General features: G+C 37.7%; 2 protein-coding genes and 1 long non-coding RNA gene across 3 annotated transcripts in view; all 3 read left to right on the forward strand.

Moving 5' to 3' along the window:
- The window catches only part of LOC109832500 (regulation of nuclear pre-mRNA domain-containing protein 1B), a 5348-nt gene extending 5014 nt beyond the window's left edge, over positions 1-334 (forward strand). The window contains exon 8 of the mRNA XM_020399852.1: positions 1-334. This exon is cut by the window's left edge and continues 140 nt beyond it. Within this exon, the coding sequence (XP_020255441.1) occupies positions 1-334 (334 nt within the window).
- Positions 1175-5100, forward strand: LOC109832655. The gene is made up of 2 exons (XR_002244834.1): positions 1175-1706; positions 4001-5100. It is a non-coding gene; the product is annotated as an uncharacterized LOC109832655 (long non-coding RNA).
- On the forward strand, positions 5274-5975 carry LOC109832501 (alkane hydroxylase MAH1-like). The gene is made up of 3 exons (XM_020399853.1): positions 5274-5492; positions 5591-5791; positions 5886-5975. Exons 1-3 carry the CDS (start codon positions 5274-5276, stop codon positions 5973-5975), a joined length of 510 nt encoding a protein of 169 aa, XP_020255442.1.

Consider the following 16871-nt stretch of genomic DNA (forward strand, 5'->3'; position numbering starts at 1 on the left):
CTCTACCCACTCCCAACAAATCATGACTTCAGTCCTCTCTAGCTTCGCAGCAGAGGAAGCCAAGAATGCTACCTTAACAACTTCATCAAATACACCCTCTATAACGCCAAAACATGAAAACCCTTCACCAATTCCAGTCCAATCACTGCCTCAAGCTGTTCTAGTGCAACAAACCCCAGTACATAACCAACAACCGCAGTATAATATATTTGCAGCTACGACAACTCAGCAATATGTTCAGCCTCCTAGCATGATGGTGGGATTGCCTTACACTTACTCGACTGTGAATCCACCACCAGCCCACGCCACCCTCCCTCCGCACCTCAGATGCTGAGTCTCTGGTGCGGCCAGGGTCCATTCCGCACCTCAGCAGCAGATGACGTGATTCAACGCATAGATGATGCATCAGGCTTTGAATCAGCAGCAGCCACAGTTTGGTATGCAGCAGCCAATGCAGCCTAGTTATAGGCCCTTGCAACCGCCCAATATGGGGTTTTACCCCCATCAAGCACAGTGACATTTTATAAACTTAGATTTTGGTCCGAGACGATACCTGTAGGTAATGTATCTGTTTATTTCGAAAAAAATATCGATGTTGGGGATACTGTAAGTGAAACAGGCCATTTTGCAAAGGCTGGAGGGATTGACAGTAAATTTTAGTTTCATGTAGTTGACATAGTTATACAAGCAGCAGAAGGGAGGCTCATGTATCATGCTTAGATGATCTAATTTTGATCGTGTTGTGGTGTTGTGTCGGAGGGGATGCCGCTTTGGGCAATCAAAGAACATGACATTGTCCACGAAGATGTCACGAATCTTGACGAGTTATATTTCTCGCAATCCTTTCTGCTGTTTCCTTTTCTCATCTTCGCCTCGGTGACGAAGTTGGATATGTCGACGGCGAATGCAGACTCTTTTCGTTGAGAGATGAGATGATGTTACCTGGGTGGAGAAGGGAGAGATTCAAAACTTTTATTTGCTGCTGGATTTGCGAAGAGAACGTGGGGGAGGGACTCGTAGTTATAGAGATTTGATTTTTTGTTTTCCTTGGGTGGTTTATTAAAAAAGAATGTAGTTAGCAAGTATGGCCTATTACTTTATATATAGTTAAAATGTGGATTAAAATTCTAAATATAATTAGTAAATAATTTTAAAATATATACTATGTATAAAGGCCTGATTATCCTTGAGTAGATTGCGGCATTAAAAATACACAGTATATCTAACCACTTGGAATAAAAAAATAGCAAGCTATATCGTATTAAGTTGTCGAAATTCAAGATTAATTTGCTTTAGACTAAGTAGGGGTAAAACTTTGGGTTTGTTCGGAAAAAATCTCTTTTGACAAGTGTGTGGACTTAAAAGTAAATGAGGTAAAAGTTTGGGTTTACGGATAATATTTTTTTATTTTAGAAAATCGCTATTTTCCACTGTACAAAAGAAGCATCTCCGTAATTTTGCTCGCCCAAAGTTTTGGGAGGTTATCTGAGAATCATCCAAGGGGTTTACTCCGATATCTCTGACGCCGGCGAAACCAAAACCACTGGCTCTCATCGACGGCGTTTTCTGATTTCTAGGGTTGCTGAATTTAGGGTTTGATGGATGAGGGATTCAGGTTGCAGGGCCACCGAGTTTTCTAATCAACAAATGCTGTGGGGTTTCTGGGAGAGCAGGAGAGGAGAAGTAAGAATCGGATCTTTCTGCTGGTTAGTACGAATTCTTGATGGAAATATGTAATTTAGTTGCTAAAACATTGAATCTTTTTATTTTTTCCCCTTGAGAATAATAATTTTGTTCTGAATTTTGTTGTTGATTATAAGAAAATCAGCCATGAGATACTGCACGAATAATATATTTCTTTGTGGGCAATGCTTCGGGTATTTTTTGCATATTCTGTGCTTTGAAAGATCTTGATGCTGCCTTTTACCTTCTCTGTTGATCTTCATTCCTTCAGCTTGTTCTTTGGTCAGCAAATGCATGATTTTGTTACTTGGAAAACTATAGTAGCATGTAGTGAATCATCAAATTAATAAACTCAAACGGGTCGGATGTGATATTTATTGTATATATGTATCCGCTTACTAATAACAGATTCATATACAAATATGGATGCAGTTCTGTAACGAAAACTCTTATCCATGTTCACCAAAGTCGAATACTGATACCAATCAGATATCTGATATCAATATCCATATCTGATATACAGAAAATTCACGGATATCATATTCTTTGCATTTCTAAATGGGGGCAGATATCTTTTCTTTAAACCAGAGTGGTACATTTGTTCTTCTCACAGTCACGTGTATACACAATGCTTGTGCCGTGTCAATTTTGTTTCAAATTACCAAATTGCGACCTACCTATAATTATGCCATTTTAAGATAACTATATCAAGAACGGACTGTAGTCTATGTTTAAAAAATTAATAAGAATTATTTATACTGTTTGCTGTTTTATACTGTACAGTTGTAGCTAATTATCGCCCATCTTTTATGATATCATCATATATAAACTAGATCTAAGAGTCAGAATGATACTTTGCAATCATGTGATTCTCACTAGAGCACAAAACTAATGAAAAACCAGGTAGTCATACAATCATGGGTGTATGCACTGTACAATAGAATATAAATGATAACTAGCACACTCTTATAGTATATAAGGTCTTTGGTAAGTAGCCCAATCAATAATGATGATTATGATGATGATGATAAAAGCACATAAAAGTAGTAACAACAAACAACAATGATAATATTTTCAAAACATACAACCTATTTCATAATGTCAACTTCCACCTGAGAAGCTCACATTCAAGTTATTGTTATAAAATATGCAAATAATCCAATTATTAGTGATGAAAATAATATTTTCAGCCAACACAAGTAATCGTTATACTGTCAACTTCCAACTGATCAGAAGTTCACATACACACTCATAATTGTTCATTAGAAACTGTCTACACAATAACATACTGCTCTCACAGGGAAAAATTAATGAATGATAATAATATTTTCAACACATACAAAATATCTAATGATAATATATGGTATCTGTCACATGGATCACGCAGGCATAACTAGTGATAGTAACATTTTCAACACATACATTAATACATCAAGTGGTAATAATATCAATCATATGGATCACACGGGAATAACTTGTGATAATGATATCTCTATAACTAAAAATAGAGTTGATATTATCAAGGTTTTAAATATCCAATATCGGGAAAATATTAGATGGCCAAAATTCATAGCGGATTGCGGATATCGGGGAAATATTGGGGATATGTAGTAAATATCGGAATGCCATAACGGATGTTTGCATATATAGTATAATGCACTAAAATATAATCTCAACATACTTAATAAAATCAGGGCAAACAAAATGTAAATAATGTATGTTTAGGATCACTAGTCAACCTTGTAAAACAATCGAAAGTACAAATCAAAAGTACATTTTGTTCTGATTTTTTAGGTCAAAATGTTGTCTGATATGATAGAAAAATCATAATATCTTGCCCAAAAATTGCCGAACGCTGTATATTATTTTGCGACAAGCCATATAAAAGGATATATTAGTTAATATATCAACTAATATATCGGCCATATCGGGGATATATCGCCCAAAATAACTAAAAAGTGATAAATGATATTTAAGGACTATATTGGTTGCGGCAAGCCCTGTAAAAGGATATATCGGGCCATGTCGGAGATAGTTAAAACAATGGAAATTATAACAATAGCTTGTATACATGTGAAATTCTCTGTTGGAAGCTGAATTATAACAATAGCTTGTCTGTATTTTTTTCCCCTGAAAAAACACATACAAGCCGTTCTTGAAAATTATAAAAAAGTTTATAATAGTTGTATGCATGGTAAAATTTCTTCATTTATCTATCATTTCTACAGCAAGAAAGGATACCTGTTTTGTTTTATTAAAATTTGGGCTAAGTGGGCTCTGTTTGATTTCCTGTTGGAATGATCCGCTTCAAATGCAGGCCATAAAGTTTCAAGCTTCGAGTACTTGCGAGGCCCGCCTTACCACATGCACGAACCATATGCCGCATTACTTGTGTCACATATTAATTATTCCATTATGTGGAACTCATGTAATGTGGCTCCTTTTATTTAGAGCTTATAATTATCTCATTTGAAAATATGTACAATAATAGTATACTAATTAGTCTCGTGCATAACACTAACTAGTGATAATAATATTGTTAACACATGCAAATTTATATTGCTATAATGTCAACTTCCAAATGAGACGTTCACGTACAAGCTATTGTTATTTTTAATCTTTTTTTAGTTCTAGATAGTTTGAGATCATTAGCAATATATTATCCTATGTATATCCCAAACTTAATTTTATCCCAAACTTAATTTTATCTTCCTCAAACGAAAAAGAGATGGAGTACCGGAGTGCAGCACTGCGAGGAGGATACCTCTTCATGCAGAGGTATCCCGGGGTTCTCCTAGCAATACTTTCCGCTCTCCTTGTTTCCCTCCTCCTTCGCTGCACGGCTCAACGTGCCAGCAAGGTCTTTGTTAACTGGCCGGTGGCCGGTATGCTCCCTATGGTGATCACTAGCAGCCATCGCCTCCTCGACCACGTGGCTTCCATGCCTCAGGAGTTTGATAACACCCTCATGTTCAGAGGCCCATGGTTTTGCGGGATGGACATCCTGCTTACTTGCAGCCCTGAGAGTGCCAACCAAGTGTTCAACCTTCACTTCTCCAACTATCCGAAGGGCGATGAGTTTCACGAAATATTCTACGTTCTTGGGGACAGCATCATCAATGCCGATGGCGACTCTTGGAGGGAGCAGAGAAGAATGGCTCGGACACATATGAACACACTGAGGTTCCGTGACTATGTAGGCGACTGCACCGTGAACAAGTTGTCTCCGAATCTTCTTCCCCTGTAGAAGGAATGAAGGATGTGCCTGAATTCGATAAGGTGGTGGATCTAAGTGATCTGTTTGTGAGATTTACATTTGATACCACAAGCGCTCTTGTTAACTGGTCGATCCAGGTTGTCTTGCTCCTGATTTTTTCCTATGGTTCCGTTTGCGACAGCTAAATCGGGCAGGTACTCATCTCCCAAAAAATAGTGCCAATTGCCTGGTGGAAAGGCATGTGGTATAGACCATTTCATGAACCAATGTATTCGAGAAAAAAGAAAGAATTCAAAACAGTGACGACAATTGAAGGACCGACAAGGAGGAGGAGGAGGAAGAAGAAGAATAAGAAGTAGAAGAAGAAGGACACATGGGTATGATAAAGTTGTACATGGGCCGTGATGATAAATTTCTGCAAGACACATTGTTCACGTACATGGTTGCAGGCAAGGACACCGCAGGAGCCACACTAGTCTGGATGCTATGGCTAGTCACCAATAACCCGAATGTTGACAAAAAGATGGTAGAAAAGCTTAGGAAGCTTAGAGACTCTTCTGAAGTGATAAACGATGATGAAAAAAATGATTGTGTTAAAAAATAAGGAGATCAACACATTGGTCTATCTGCATGCCATCTTCTATGAAACTCTGTGACTCTATCTGTCAATTGCCTTCAATCATAAGGCAGCAAAGAAGGCTGGCATCTTGCCTAGTGTCCACAAAGTCGGGCCATGCACAAGGATTATCGTCTCTCTGTATTCGATGGGAAGAATGGAGACAATATGGGGGGAGGAGTGAGGACTGCTTGGAAGTCAAGCCTGAGAGATGGATTATGGAGAAGGGGACGCTGAAGCAAGAGCCTTCATTCAAGTTTATGCATTCCACTCAGGTACAAGGGCGTGTTTGGGAAGAACACATCAATCACTCAGATCAAACTGGTCGCCGCTACAGTGATATACTATTTTATTGTGTAACTGGTCCAGGACAATGTCGTTGAGCCTAAGGTTTCAGTTATTATTAAGCCCAAGAATGGGTTGCTTGTTAAGTTGAAGAAGAGGAAAAGGCAGGACTAGATAGTGTTAATTGATGATTGTCATTCTAAAATTATTATGTTTCGTGTGTGCATTAGTTGTAATATTGAAGGTTATTTAATAAGGTACAAATATGTCGTGCAAATAATCAAGTATTATTACAAAGACCAATCTGAGAGAACGTGTCTGGGAGCTTGATCCACCGTGGTTGCCAGGCAACACAACCTCTACTAACCTAGAGTAAACCAACAACTGGCTCTAAGAGAGATCATTGAACTTGGAGCTAGGAGCTCGAGCAAGGCGGCAATAGCTCAAACCTTAGTTGGAGTTTGGTCTGCCTCTGCTCAGTTAGGCAGCGTGTCACCACAGTAGAGATAGAAGTGATTTTATTCCTCTATGTATTTCTGAGGTATCTTATCTGTATACTTATCAATGGACACAAAGTTGGCCTCTTTTTGTTGGCACTTGAGGTTAAATTACAAATCTGCATTTGATTCTTAGTCAGAAATATTGATAGGAATGGAGATTATTGTCCCGCAAGGCAGAAAGGGAAAAGCTGGTTGCTGTGGTGAATGGGGACTTATATACTCAGTAACTCCGATCTTCCAACCTCTTTTACTAGTAGTATAATGAAGACGTATGAAGTTAATGAGGATATTGGAAAGATGTTACACAAAGGACAGACTTCATGATTTCCCTGAGACTGCATCTACTCACATGCTTGCTGGTATTCTCGGAAAGCTGCATTTGATTGCAGAAGTTGAGAATTGTAACATTTTAGTATCCGGTTGATTATCAGAATAATATCATTTGGAATCCTCGAGATGACTTAATGGGCTGTCAGGTTGTCATAACCCTTTCTCAGGAGGTTGGGCATGCATATTATTATAATAAGTGGTTAGTTAATCTACATATCTTTTATGCTTTTATGTATGTGTACGTTAGCTTTGCTGCAAGTTAATGGACTTTTGTTAGTGTTTAAGAATTTTTTTCCTGTTATGCGCTGTTCATGCCTGTTTTTCTTTTGTTGTTCTGAACTTAGAACAGAATCTGGGAAAGGCTGTTGATTCCGTAAATCTTTAAGAAGAAAGCCTGTTGACCAAGACATGTATACTTGATGCTAATAGAGAAGAATCATAAATGGTTACCTGTCTTAAGTAGTTTAAGTCATACCACCTGCTTGAGTTTGGATACGGTCTATATTTCATACTCATGCTCGAGTACTATTACCACACGGGCTTCTTGTGATGCATTTGCCATCTCTTGTTATACTAGATAGGTGAAAATTTATTTTGGTGTGCTGTGTAACACACATTTCATTGTCATTAACTTGTCTATGTCTGTTTTTCTAGGGGTTGCCTCCTTCATTTGCACATCATCTTTATCTAAAAGAACATCAAGTACGTTTCCATTTATCAAAATAAAATCGATTCACACTGAGTTTGAATGTTTTAGTTTCTGAAAGGTTCTTTATCACCTTTTTTTGATCCTGAAGTCAGAAAATGTATGTGCATTTAGTTTACTGTAGATTAGCGGAAAAAAGAACATCTATGAACATGTATCTGAAGCTTTTAGTTGATATCGTTGATGTTGATTTTATAATACCATGGGTCTTTAATTAAACTCTGTAATATTAAATCCACAAGTTCTTTCGTGAAACCAGTTATAACTTAACTTAAATAGTTTAGCGACGAAGTAGTTACCTGATGTTACTTTCAGCTGTACTTATCTGTTATAAAAACGATCATATTTACAGTTTTCCTATCTGTGATAATTTTTTAAAATAAGGCTGATGCCTTCTTATTCATTACGGCATAGAGCTGTCATTGACCCCGTCAACCAGTGGTTCAAAGGCAAGATCTTATTTACTCATTAAGATGTGCATGTTTTGTTCGTTCAATAAAGCAAGGTTCATGTATGATATTTAACTGAACTGTGAGTATTTGTATTGTACTGACGGCAGAGACTGGGGTTAATTATGCTGTAACATCATGAAAGATTAGAAGCATAAAGCTTAATTGTGCAGGCAGCATCAATTTGATGTACTGATATTTATGACTACTGGAAGTAATAAGTTTCTGTTTGTTTTTAGGACATTATGAGCAACTTCAAAGAGCTTTTCTTAAGGGAAACAAAAATATGTCTTGCTACTTCCTAATAGTTGTTTCCACAGTGATCAGTCACATGGTTGATAAATTCCTTTGTTAATCAAGTGTCTCCTTTCTGATGGTGAATTAAAGATGAAGAATAGAGGATAAATAATGTTTGTTCATCCTGATTACTCTACCATAAAAAGGCTATTCTTATTCCGGCTTCTTTTCTAATTGAAAGTATTGTCCATTTCGTAATAATTGGATCTTAGGATCGGATAGATTTTTCCTTCACATAAATATATTCGGTTGAGGGTAAATGTAAATATTCCTCAATTACACATTTCTACAGAGTTATTCAGGGATTATTTTAGTAGTTTCAGAACAACTATCTGTATTTCCTGCCGTGTTCTGAAGAATGCTTGCTTCATAAAAATACCATCTGTTTGATTTGCGATTCTTGAGTAAAATATTTGATGAATCTGATGAGACGTATGCATGAATGCTATACATATCAAGTGGTTCTTTCCGTACTTACATGTGATCATAAAACTTGAGATCTAAAACCATATAGCCATGATTAATTCAAAGAGATTAACAAAATCAAAAGAGAGCGGAAGCTTATACCTGCTGAATCCATAGATTGATCTTGATTTTGGGTTCTGGATCTTCTAACCTTAGGGTTTTCTCTTTTAGCCGAATTTCTCTAGCTAGATGGGGGTGTAGAGAATTAGAGAATGTAACCCTAGGTTAGGGACCATAACCCCTTATTTATAGATGTTGTACTTTTGCAATTTAGCCCCTCAATAAATTACAATTACAACCTGGTATCTGCACATATAACCCCATGACTTATTTAAATACCAAATTAACCCAACTTAATTGATCACTTTAGTGGGTTATCCTGAAAGATAGCAATACACATTGTTTAATCATATGTGCCCACAAATAGATTTATTAGATTAAATCCAACAATCTCCCACTTGGGCACCATATGATTCCTTAAACTGTGTATAACATTATGAGCTCAAAAATTGCTATCACTGAAATGGTATTTCCGAACAATCTCGTCCATTGACTATATCAATATAGGATCAAAGCGGCCTTCGTCACATTTATCGTGACTCGACCCATCAATGGTCACATATACCAATACAATCAAACGACATAGATCAATCATGGATGTGCAGCATGAAAATTACATGCAATGTGATCAGTACATGTCTATTTTCAACTGGTCCTCATTAGTGAGCTCAAAACCAAACATAATGTAACAGAGTGTCTTAACTGAAAACTTTATTCTGATCAGACAATACAAACAAACATAAAGCACCACAAATACAAACTCCCACTAAAACATAATATCCTCAAATAATACCACACCCATATGAGCAGTATGCTCCTGAAAGACCTTAGGTGGCAATCCCTTAGTAAGAGGATCAGCTATCATGGAGTTTGTCCCAATGTGCTCTATGGATATCTGTCCACTCTGTACCCTTTCTTTCACAACCAGGAACTTAATGTCAATATGTTTTGACTTAGTTGAGCTCCTGTTGTTATTGGAATACATTACTGCAGATTTATTGTCACAATATAGCCTTAGTGGTCTTTCAACATTTTCCAAAATGCGCAGTCCCGTGACAAAATTTCGCAGCCATATTCCCTGATTGGATGCCTCATAGCAAGCTACAAATTCTGCTGCCATAGTGGAGGAAGCTACTAGTGTTTGTTTGACACTTTTCCATGATATAGCTCCTCCTGCTAACATATAAATGTAGCCTGATGTAGACTTCCTGCTATCTTGGCATCCAGCAAAATCAGAGTCCGAATACCCAATGACCTCTAATTTCTCTGATTTTCTGTATGTGAGCATGTAATCTTTTGTTTTCTGAAGATACCTCATAACCCTTTTGACTGCTATCCAATGATCCATACCAGGGTTGCTTAAGTATCTGCCTAACATCCCAACAATGTACGCAATATCCGGACGCGTACATACCTGAGCATACATTAGACTTCCTACAGCCGAAGCATAAGGAATCTTCTGCATTTCCTGAATTTCAAGGTTACCTTTAGGGCACTGATTGAGACTAAACTTGTCTCCTTTAGCAACAGGGGTGTCACCTGGTCTGCAATCTTGCATGCCAAACCTTTTAAGTACCTTATCGATATAGCTCTTTTGTGATAATCCAAGAATACCCCGAGAGCGATCTCGATGTATCTGGATCCCTAATATAAAAGAGGCGTCCCCAAGATCTTTCATCTCAAAATTCTTTGATAGAAATCTCTTGGTTTCGTGCAACATGCCTATATCATTAGTGGCAAGCAAGATGTCATCCACATACAGAACCAGAAAAATATACTTACTCCCACTGAACTTGTGATATACACAGTCATCAACAATGTTCATCTCAAAACCGAACGAGATAACTATTTGTTGAAACTTATGATACCATTGACGAGGAGCTTGCTTGAGTCCATAGATGGATTTCCTTAATTTGCAAACCATATTCTTTGGGTCTCCTGACACAAAGTTTTCTGGTTGCACCATATAAATCATCTCATCAATGTCTCCATTGAGAAATGCAGTCTTAACATCCATCTGATGTAACTCAAGATCATAATGAGCAACAAGTGCCATGATTATTCTGAAAGAGTCTTTCGATGAAACCGGAGAGAAAGTCTCTGTATAATCAATGCCTTCCTTTTGAGTATAGCCTTTAGCCACAAGACGCGCCTTATACCTCTCCACATTACCGTTTGCATCCCGCTTGGTTTTAAAAATCCATTTACAACCAATTGGTTTTGCACCTTCTGGCAATGGGACAAGTTCCCAAACCTTATTGTCTTGCATAGACTTATACTCTTCATTCATGGCATCAATCCACTGTTGAGAGTTAGAACTTTTCATGGCCTGAGAGAAGTTGATTGGATCATCTTCTAACATTCCACTACTTTCCTCATGTTCTTGGAGAAATACAATATAATCATCCGGAATAGCATTTCTCCTTTCTCTCGTGGATCTCCTTAATGGCACTGGTTCTTGAGGTTGTTGAGTTTGTTCTTCTGGAACAGGGAGTTGTTCAACATTATCATCTTGAGGTTCCGGATTTACTTCTTGAGCAACAACAGGTATAGGAACCTGAATATTGTCAAAAGTAACTGTATGGATTGGATCTGAAGCCAATTCCTCCTCAAAACTAATGTCTCTAACCTTATTTCTCCCCCCAAACTCAACATCCTCAAAGAATGTTGCTGTTCCCGTCTCAAAAATATTCCTTATAGTGGGATCATAAAACTTATAGCCCCTAGAGCGATCAGGGTACCCAATAAAGTAGCTGCTAACTGTTTTGGAGTCCAATTTCTTTTCATTTGGCCTATAAGGCCTTGCCTCAGCTGGACATCCCCAAATATGTAAATGCTTTAAACTGGGCTTTCGACCAGTCCAAAGCTCATAAGGTGTTTTAGCAACTGCTTTACTTGGTACTCTATTCAGAATGTAAGCTGCTGTCTTAAGTGCTTCTCCCCAGAGTGACTCTGGTAAAGAAGAATGAGCAATCATACTTCTTACCATATCCTTAAGAGTCCTGTTTCGTCTTTCAGCTACACCATTCATGCTAGGTGAACCCGGCATAGTGTACTGTGGGACGATACCGCATTCCTCTAGGTATCTAGCAAATGGTCCTGGACGTTGTTCACCTGAACCATCATATCTACCGTAGTACTCACCACCACGATCAGATCTGACGGTTTTAATTCTTCTGTTGAGTTGATTCTCAACTTCAGCTTTATAGGCTTTGAACATGTCCAGAGACTCAGATTTTTCATGAATAAGATATAGGTGCCCATAACGTGAGTAATCGTCTATGAATGATATAAAATATTGTTGACCATTCCAGGATTCCGTAGGGAATGGCCCACAAATATCCGTATGTATCAATTCTAAGACATCCGAAGATCTGTTGGCACCTAATCTCTTCACTTTGGTCTGTTTTCCCTTGATACATTCAACACATACGTCGAAGTCCGAAAAATCAAGGGAATCCAAAATGCCATCAGACACAAGACGCTCAACTCTACCTTTTGAGATATGACCTAAGCGCTTATGCCATAATGTCGCCGAATTTTCCTTATTTAATTTACGCTTAGTACCACGTGATTCCACATGCAAGGATTCATTGTAAGAAGCAATTGTATCAAGCAAATATAGGTTGTCATAAATACTCAAGTAACCGGTTCCCACAACATTTGAATTAAAAGATAAACTGAATTGACTGTTTCCAAATGAACAAGAATAACCTGATTTGTCCAATACAGAAACAGAAACCAAATTCCGTCTAAAAGACGGTACTACAAAAGTATCTTTTAAATCCAAATAATAACCAGTTCCTAACAACAACCTAAAGTGCCCAATTGCTTCCACATCTACCGATTGTCCGTCGCCCACAAAGATGTGTCTTTCAACATCACTTGGCTTTCGGTAGCTCAGGCAACCCTGCATAGAAACACTTATGTGAGTAGTAGCACCAGAGTCTAACCACCAAGTGTTTCTAGGTACTGAAGCTAAATTAACCTCAGAACAGACCAAAGCAAGGAACGTACCCTTATTATCACGCCAGGCGTGATATTTTGTACAGTCCTTCTTTACATGTCCAGGCTTCTTACAGAAGAAACAACCCTGATTATCCTTATGTTGTTTCTTCTCAACTGGACCCTTAGCAGCTTCCTTATCATTCTTCCTTTTCTTGCCCTTATCCTTAGAGGCATAGGCCAAATGAGCACTTTCTGTCTTATCTTGCTTCAACCTGTCTTCTTCTTGCACACAGTATGAAATGAGCTCATTTAGAGTCCATTTCTCCTTTTGACAGTTATAACTGACCTTAAATTGGTTAAACTGTGCAGGAAGAGACAACAAAACCAGATGCACTAATAACTCGTCACAAAGATCGAGTTTAAGTGCCTTAAGCTTTGAAGCAATATGAGACATTTCCATAATGTACTCCCTGATATTTCCTTTGCCCTTATACTTCATTGAAATCAAGCGAGCTAAAAGCGTGCTTGTTTCTACCTTATCGTTTTTCGCAAAACGCTTCTCAATTTCGGCAAGGAAATCTTTAGCCTTAGTAATCCCTTCGGATTCTATGCCCCTGAAGGCTTCCGGAACGCCGCGCTTAATGATCATAAGACTCATGCGATTTGAACGCTCCCACTTCTCATGCTCCTTCTTTGCATCAGGAGTGCTATCCGCATTGAGAGGTTGGGGTTGTTCAGTTCTTAATGCATAGTCAAGATCCATGCAGCCAAGAACAATTAATATGTTCTCTTTCCAAACCTTGAAGTTTGTCCCATTTAGCATGGGAATTGAGTTGATGTTAGCAGAAATTGTTGCAGCAGATGCATTAGCTGAAATAAAACAAAAATGCTCACATCAATAACCATAATCAATAAAATTCAAATAATGACAATCCCCATCCAAGATACCGGCACAACATTAATATCAAGTCTTTGGACAGTAATATTAACTTGTAAGTGATACCTTGTTGCAATGATCAAACATTGACAATAACTCATGTCAAATAATGAAACTATCTTTGGATCGATTCATTATTCACATGTAAACCTTATAATTGTCACACGCTTATCATCGCAGATGTGTATACAGTCTAAATAAATATTAACCTTCCTTTGGGCCGATTAAATATTTACACGAAAGCATACACACAAACATCTCACATTCCTCATGAACAATCTACACAAGAGAGGTTACTTTGGCAACTTCTTGTTTCAATTAATCAATTGGAGTGAGAGACAACCTTAATACCTTAGTGTCATAATATTTGAATTAAATAATTGATTAAAAACCAAATTAGATTTAAATTAAAAAGTTTTAATTTAAATCAACTGAATTTCCAAAAACTTAATTGGGGTCTCACAGCTTAATTAGGGCCCATAACTTAATTGAATAAATTAAGTATACCAAAGTGGACCCATGAAAAGCCGAGGCTTAACCATAATGAACACGAAGTTCCCTTAACTTCGAACGCGAGGTTCGACTGTATTGAGTACGAGACTCACTTAAGCACGAACGCGAGGTTCGTCTGAAAATGAACGAACGCGAGGTTCGTTTGATAAAAGAACGCGAGGTTCAACTTGGGAACGAACGCGAGGTTCGTTTAAAAAATGAACGCGAGGTTCGACTGAAGTACGAACGCGAGGTTCGTCTGAAGTACGAACGCGAGGTTCGTCTGAAGTTCGAACGCGAGGCTCGACTGAAGCACGAACGCGAGGTTCGTCTGAAGTACGAACGCGAGGCTCGACTGAAGTACGAACGCGAGGTTCGTCTGAAGTACGAACGCGAGGTTCGTCTGAAGTACGAACGCGAGGTTCGTCTGAAGAACGAACGCGAGGTTCGTCTGAAGTACGAACGCGAGGTTCGTCTGAAGTACGAACGCGAGGTTCGTCTGAAGAACGAACGCGAGGTTCGTTAAAAAAATTGAGCTTGACGCTCACCTGAGTTGAACGCGAGGTTCACCTTAGAACGAACGCGAGGTTCGTTAAAATTGAGCTTGACGCTCACCTGAGTTGAACGCGAGGTTCACCTTAGAACGAACGCGAGGTTCGTTGAGCGCGAAGCTCGGTTAAAATTGAACGAACGCGAGGTTCGTTTGAGGTAACCACCTCCTTAATTTTCGCCATGAACCCTTAGGGTTTCAAATTGAAACCGCCGCCGACAAACCCAAAAAACCTTTGATTTTTATTTTCAAAACAGATCCAGAATTGGAAAAAATTGAAGGAAAAATCAAAGAAAAATCCAAAAATTTACTGTTCATCCGGAAAAAAATAATTTACGGTTCATCCGAAAAAAATTTCGTTACTGTTCACCGAACATTATTGTTCATCCGAGAACATTACTGTTCATCCGAACCCAAAAATTGACTCTTTAACCAGAGATTTAAGATCAAAAACCCAATAAAACTTAAATCCCTAAGAATTAATCAAGGTGGCTCTGATACCACTTGTTAGATCTACATCATAAAACTTGAGATCTAAAACCATATAGCCATGATTAATTCAAAGAGATTAACAAAATCAAAAGAGAGCGGAAGCTTATACCTGAATCCATAGATTGATCTTGATTTTGGGTTCTGGATCTTCTAACCTTAGGGTTTTCTCTTTTAGCCGAATTTCTCCAGCTAGATGGGGGTGTAGAGAATTAGAGAATGTAACCCTAGGTTAGGGACCATAACCCCTTATTTATAGATGTTGTACTTTTGCAATTTAGCCCCTCAATAAATTACAATTACAACCTGGTATCTGCACATATAACCCCATGACTTATTTAAATACCAAATTAACCCAACTTAATTGATCACTTTAGTGGGTTATCCTGAAAGATAGCAATACACATTGTTTAATCATATGTGCCCACAAATAGATTTATTAGATTAAATCCAACAATTTTGACACCTTCATCATGATTAAGGTTCTCATTAGATTAAATTATTGAGATGTTGCACCTCCACTAAGCTTCTTTTTTTTCCAGGTTGTCATTCAAGTTGCTTGGCAAATAATTTTATTCTGGTGAGTCAGCTTCAAATTCCTTCATGTTACGCTTTTGAACTATGTGGTGTCGGTATCTCCTTCCATACTTCCATCTGAATTATGCAATAGTAACTTTTTTAATCCTATTCTATTTTGCAAGAATTTTATTCTTTACTATTTGCGGAAGATAGCAGATCAGTATGAATCTATCTTGTGAGTAAAACTGAATAGAAAAATATGTCATCTATGCTGTGGTTGTTCTCTTTTCCAATGTATGTTCTTTTTGTAGTGTTTCTTTGGAATATTTTAATTATGCTAACTAAGGGTAGGGTAGGTTCTATCAAGTATTTTATCATTACGAGAACAAATTAAGTAAGAACTCAGGATTCTTAAACCTTATCGTTTTCGATCCTGTAATTTATCTATTTAAAAAAAAAAGCTATATTCCTGTAGAAAGGCTATTGAGCACTTGCCAAAAAGCCTGCTTCTATTTGTCTAATGATTAGCATATAACAGCTCAGTGATATCCAAATCACTGGTACTGTAAACGTTAGATATCACTTAAAGAGAGATAAAAAGAAACAAAATTATAAGGAATCTAATCTTCTTAATCTTTGTATTATAGTCTAATCTTTGTACGTTGGCACTAGAACAATGGGGTCCATGTTTTGATGCTAGCTCCACACTCTGGTGTCTTTTTAGTGGGTACTTTTTAACATGAACTTGTTTTCCACTGAAGACAGTGTAAGAACAATGCAAGCGTCTGATAAGTCTCAGTCACCGGCACATAGTGCGCAGATTTGTTATTTGCAGCAAAAAGTTCTCTTGGTTGACTCCGTTGATTTCTCTGTTCCTCTTTTGCTCTCCCAAATTGCAAGTTAAATGCAGTTCTATGATTACAAAATATCTCCTAGTACATATTTTTAAGTACTTGATGATTCAGGTTCCGCTGATTTGTCTTGTACTATGCCAAAGTTTGTATGACCATTTCATATTTCAAAATCATTTTGACTTCATTCTCCATTTGTAGTCTCCGGTTTAAAAACTCCGGTTCATGATGGCATTTTCTGTCCTTTTATTTCGAAACGATATCTTTCTTTATTGGAAGTTATAGAAGTTGTTAGGATTCTAAACCGAAGAATCTCTAATAATTGTTTGTGTTGAAAGGGATATGAGATTAGAAGTCTCTAACTTGTGATTGATGCACCCAAAAAAGAAGAAAAAAGTTTCAGCTTCATGTTCTCCAGATTATGCTTCTGTCATAATGCATCGAAACTTTGATACTGTATTGTCATCTTTATGTGTA

Source organism: Asparagus officinalis, chromosome 3 (assembly GCF_001876935.1).
Source record: "Asparagus officinalis chromosome 3, Aspof.V1, whole genome shotgun sequence".
Taxonomy (NCBI): Eukaryota; Viridiplantae; Streptophyta; class Magnoliopsida; order Asparagales; family Asparagaceae; genus Asparagus; species Asparagus officinalis.

Coding starts and splice junctions, on each gene's coding strand:
- LOC109832501 (XM_020399853.1), top strand. CDS start 5,274: ATGGGTATGATAAAGTTGTACATGGGCCGTGATGATAAATTTCTGCAA. Junction 5,493..5,590: donor ATGATGAAAAAAATGATTGT/GTTAAAAAATAA, acceptor ATCATAAGGCAG/CAAAGAAGGCTGGCATCTTG. Junction 5,792..5,885: donor AGTTTATGCATTCCACTCAG/GTACAAGGGCGT, acceptor TAACTGGTCCAG/GACAATGTCGTTGAGCCTAA.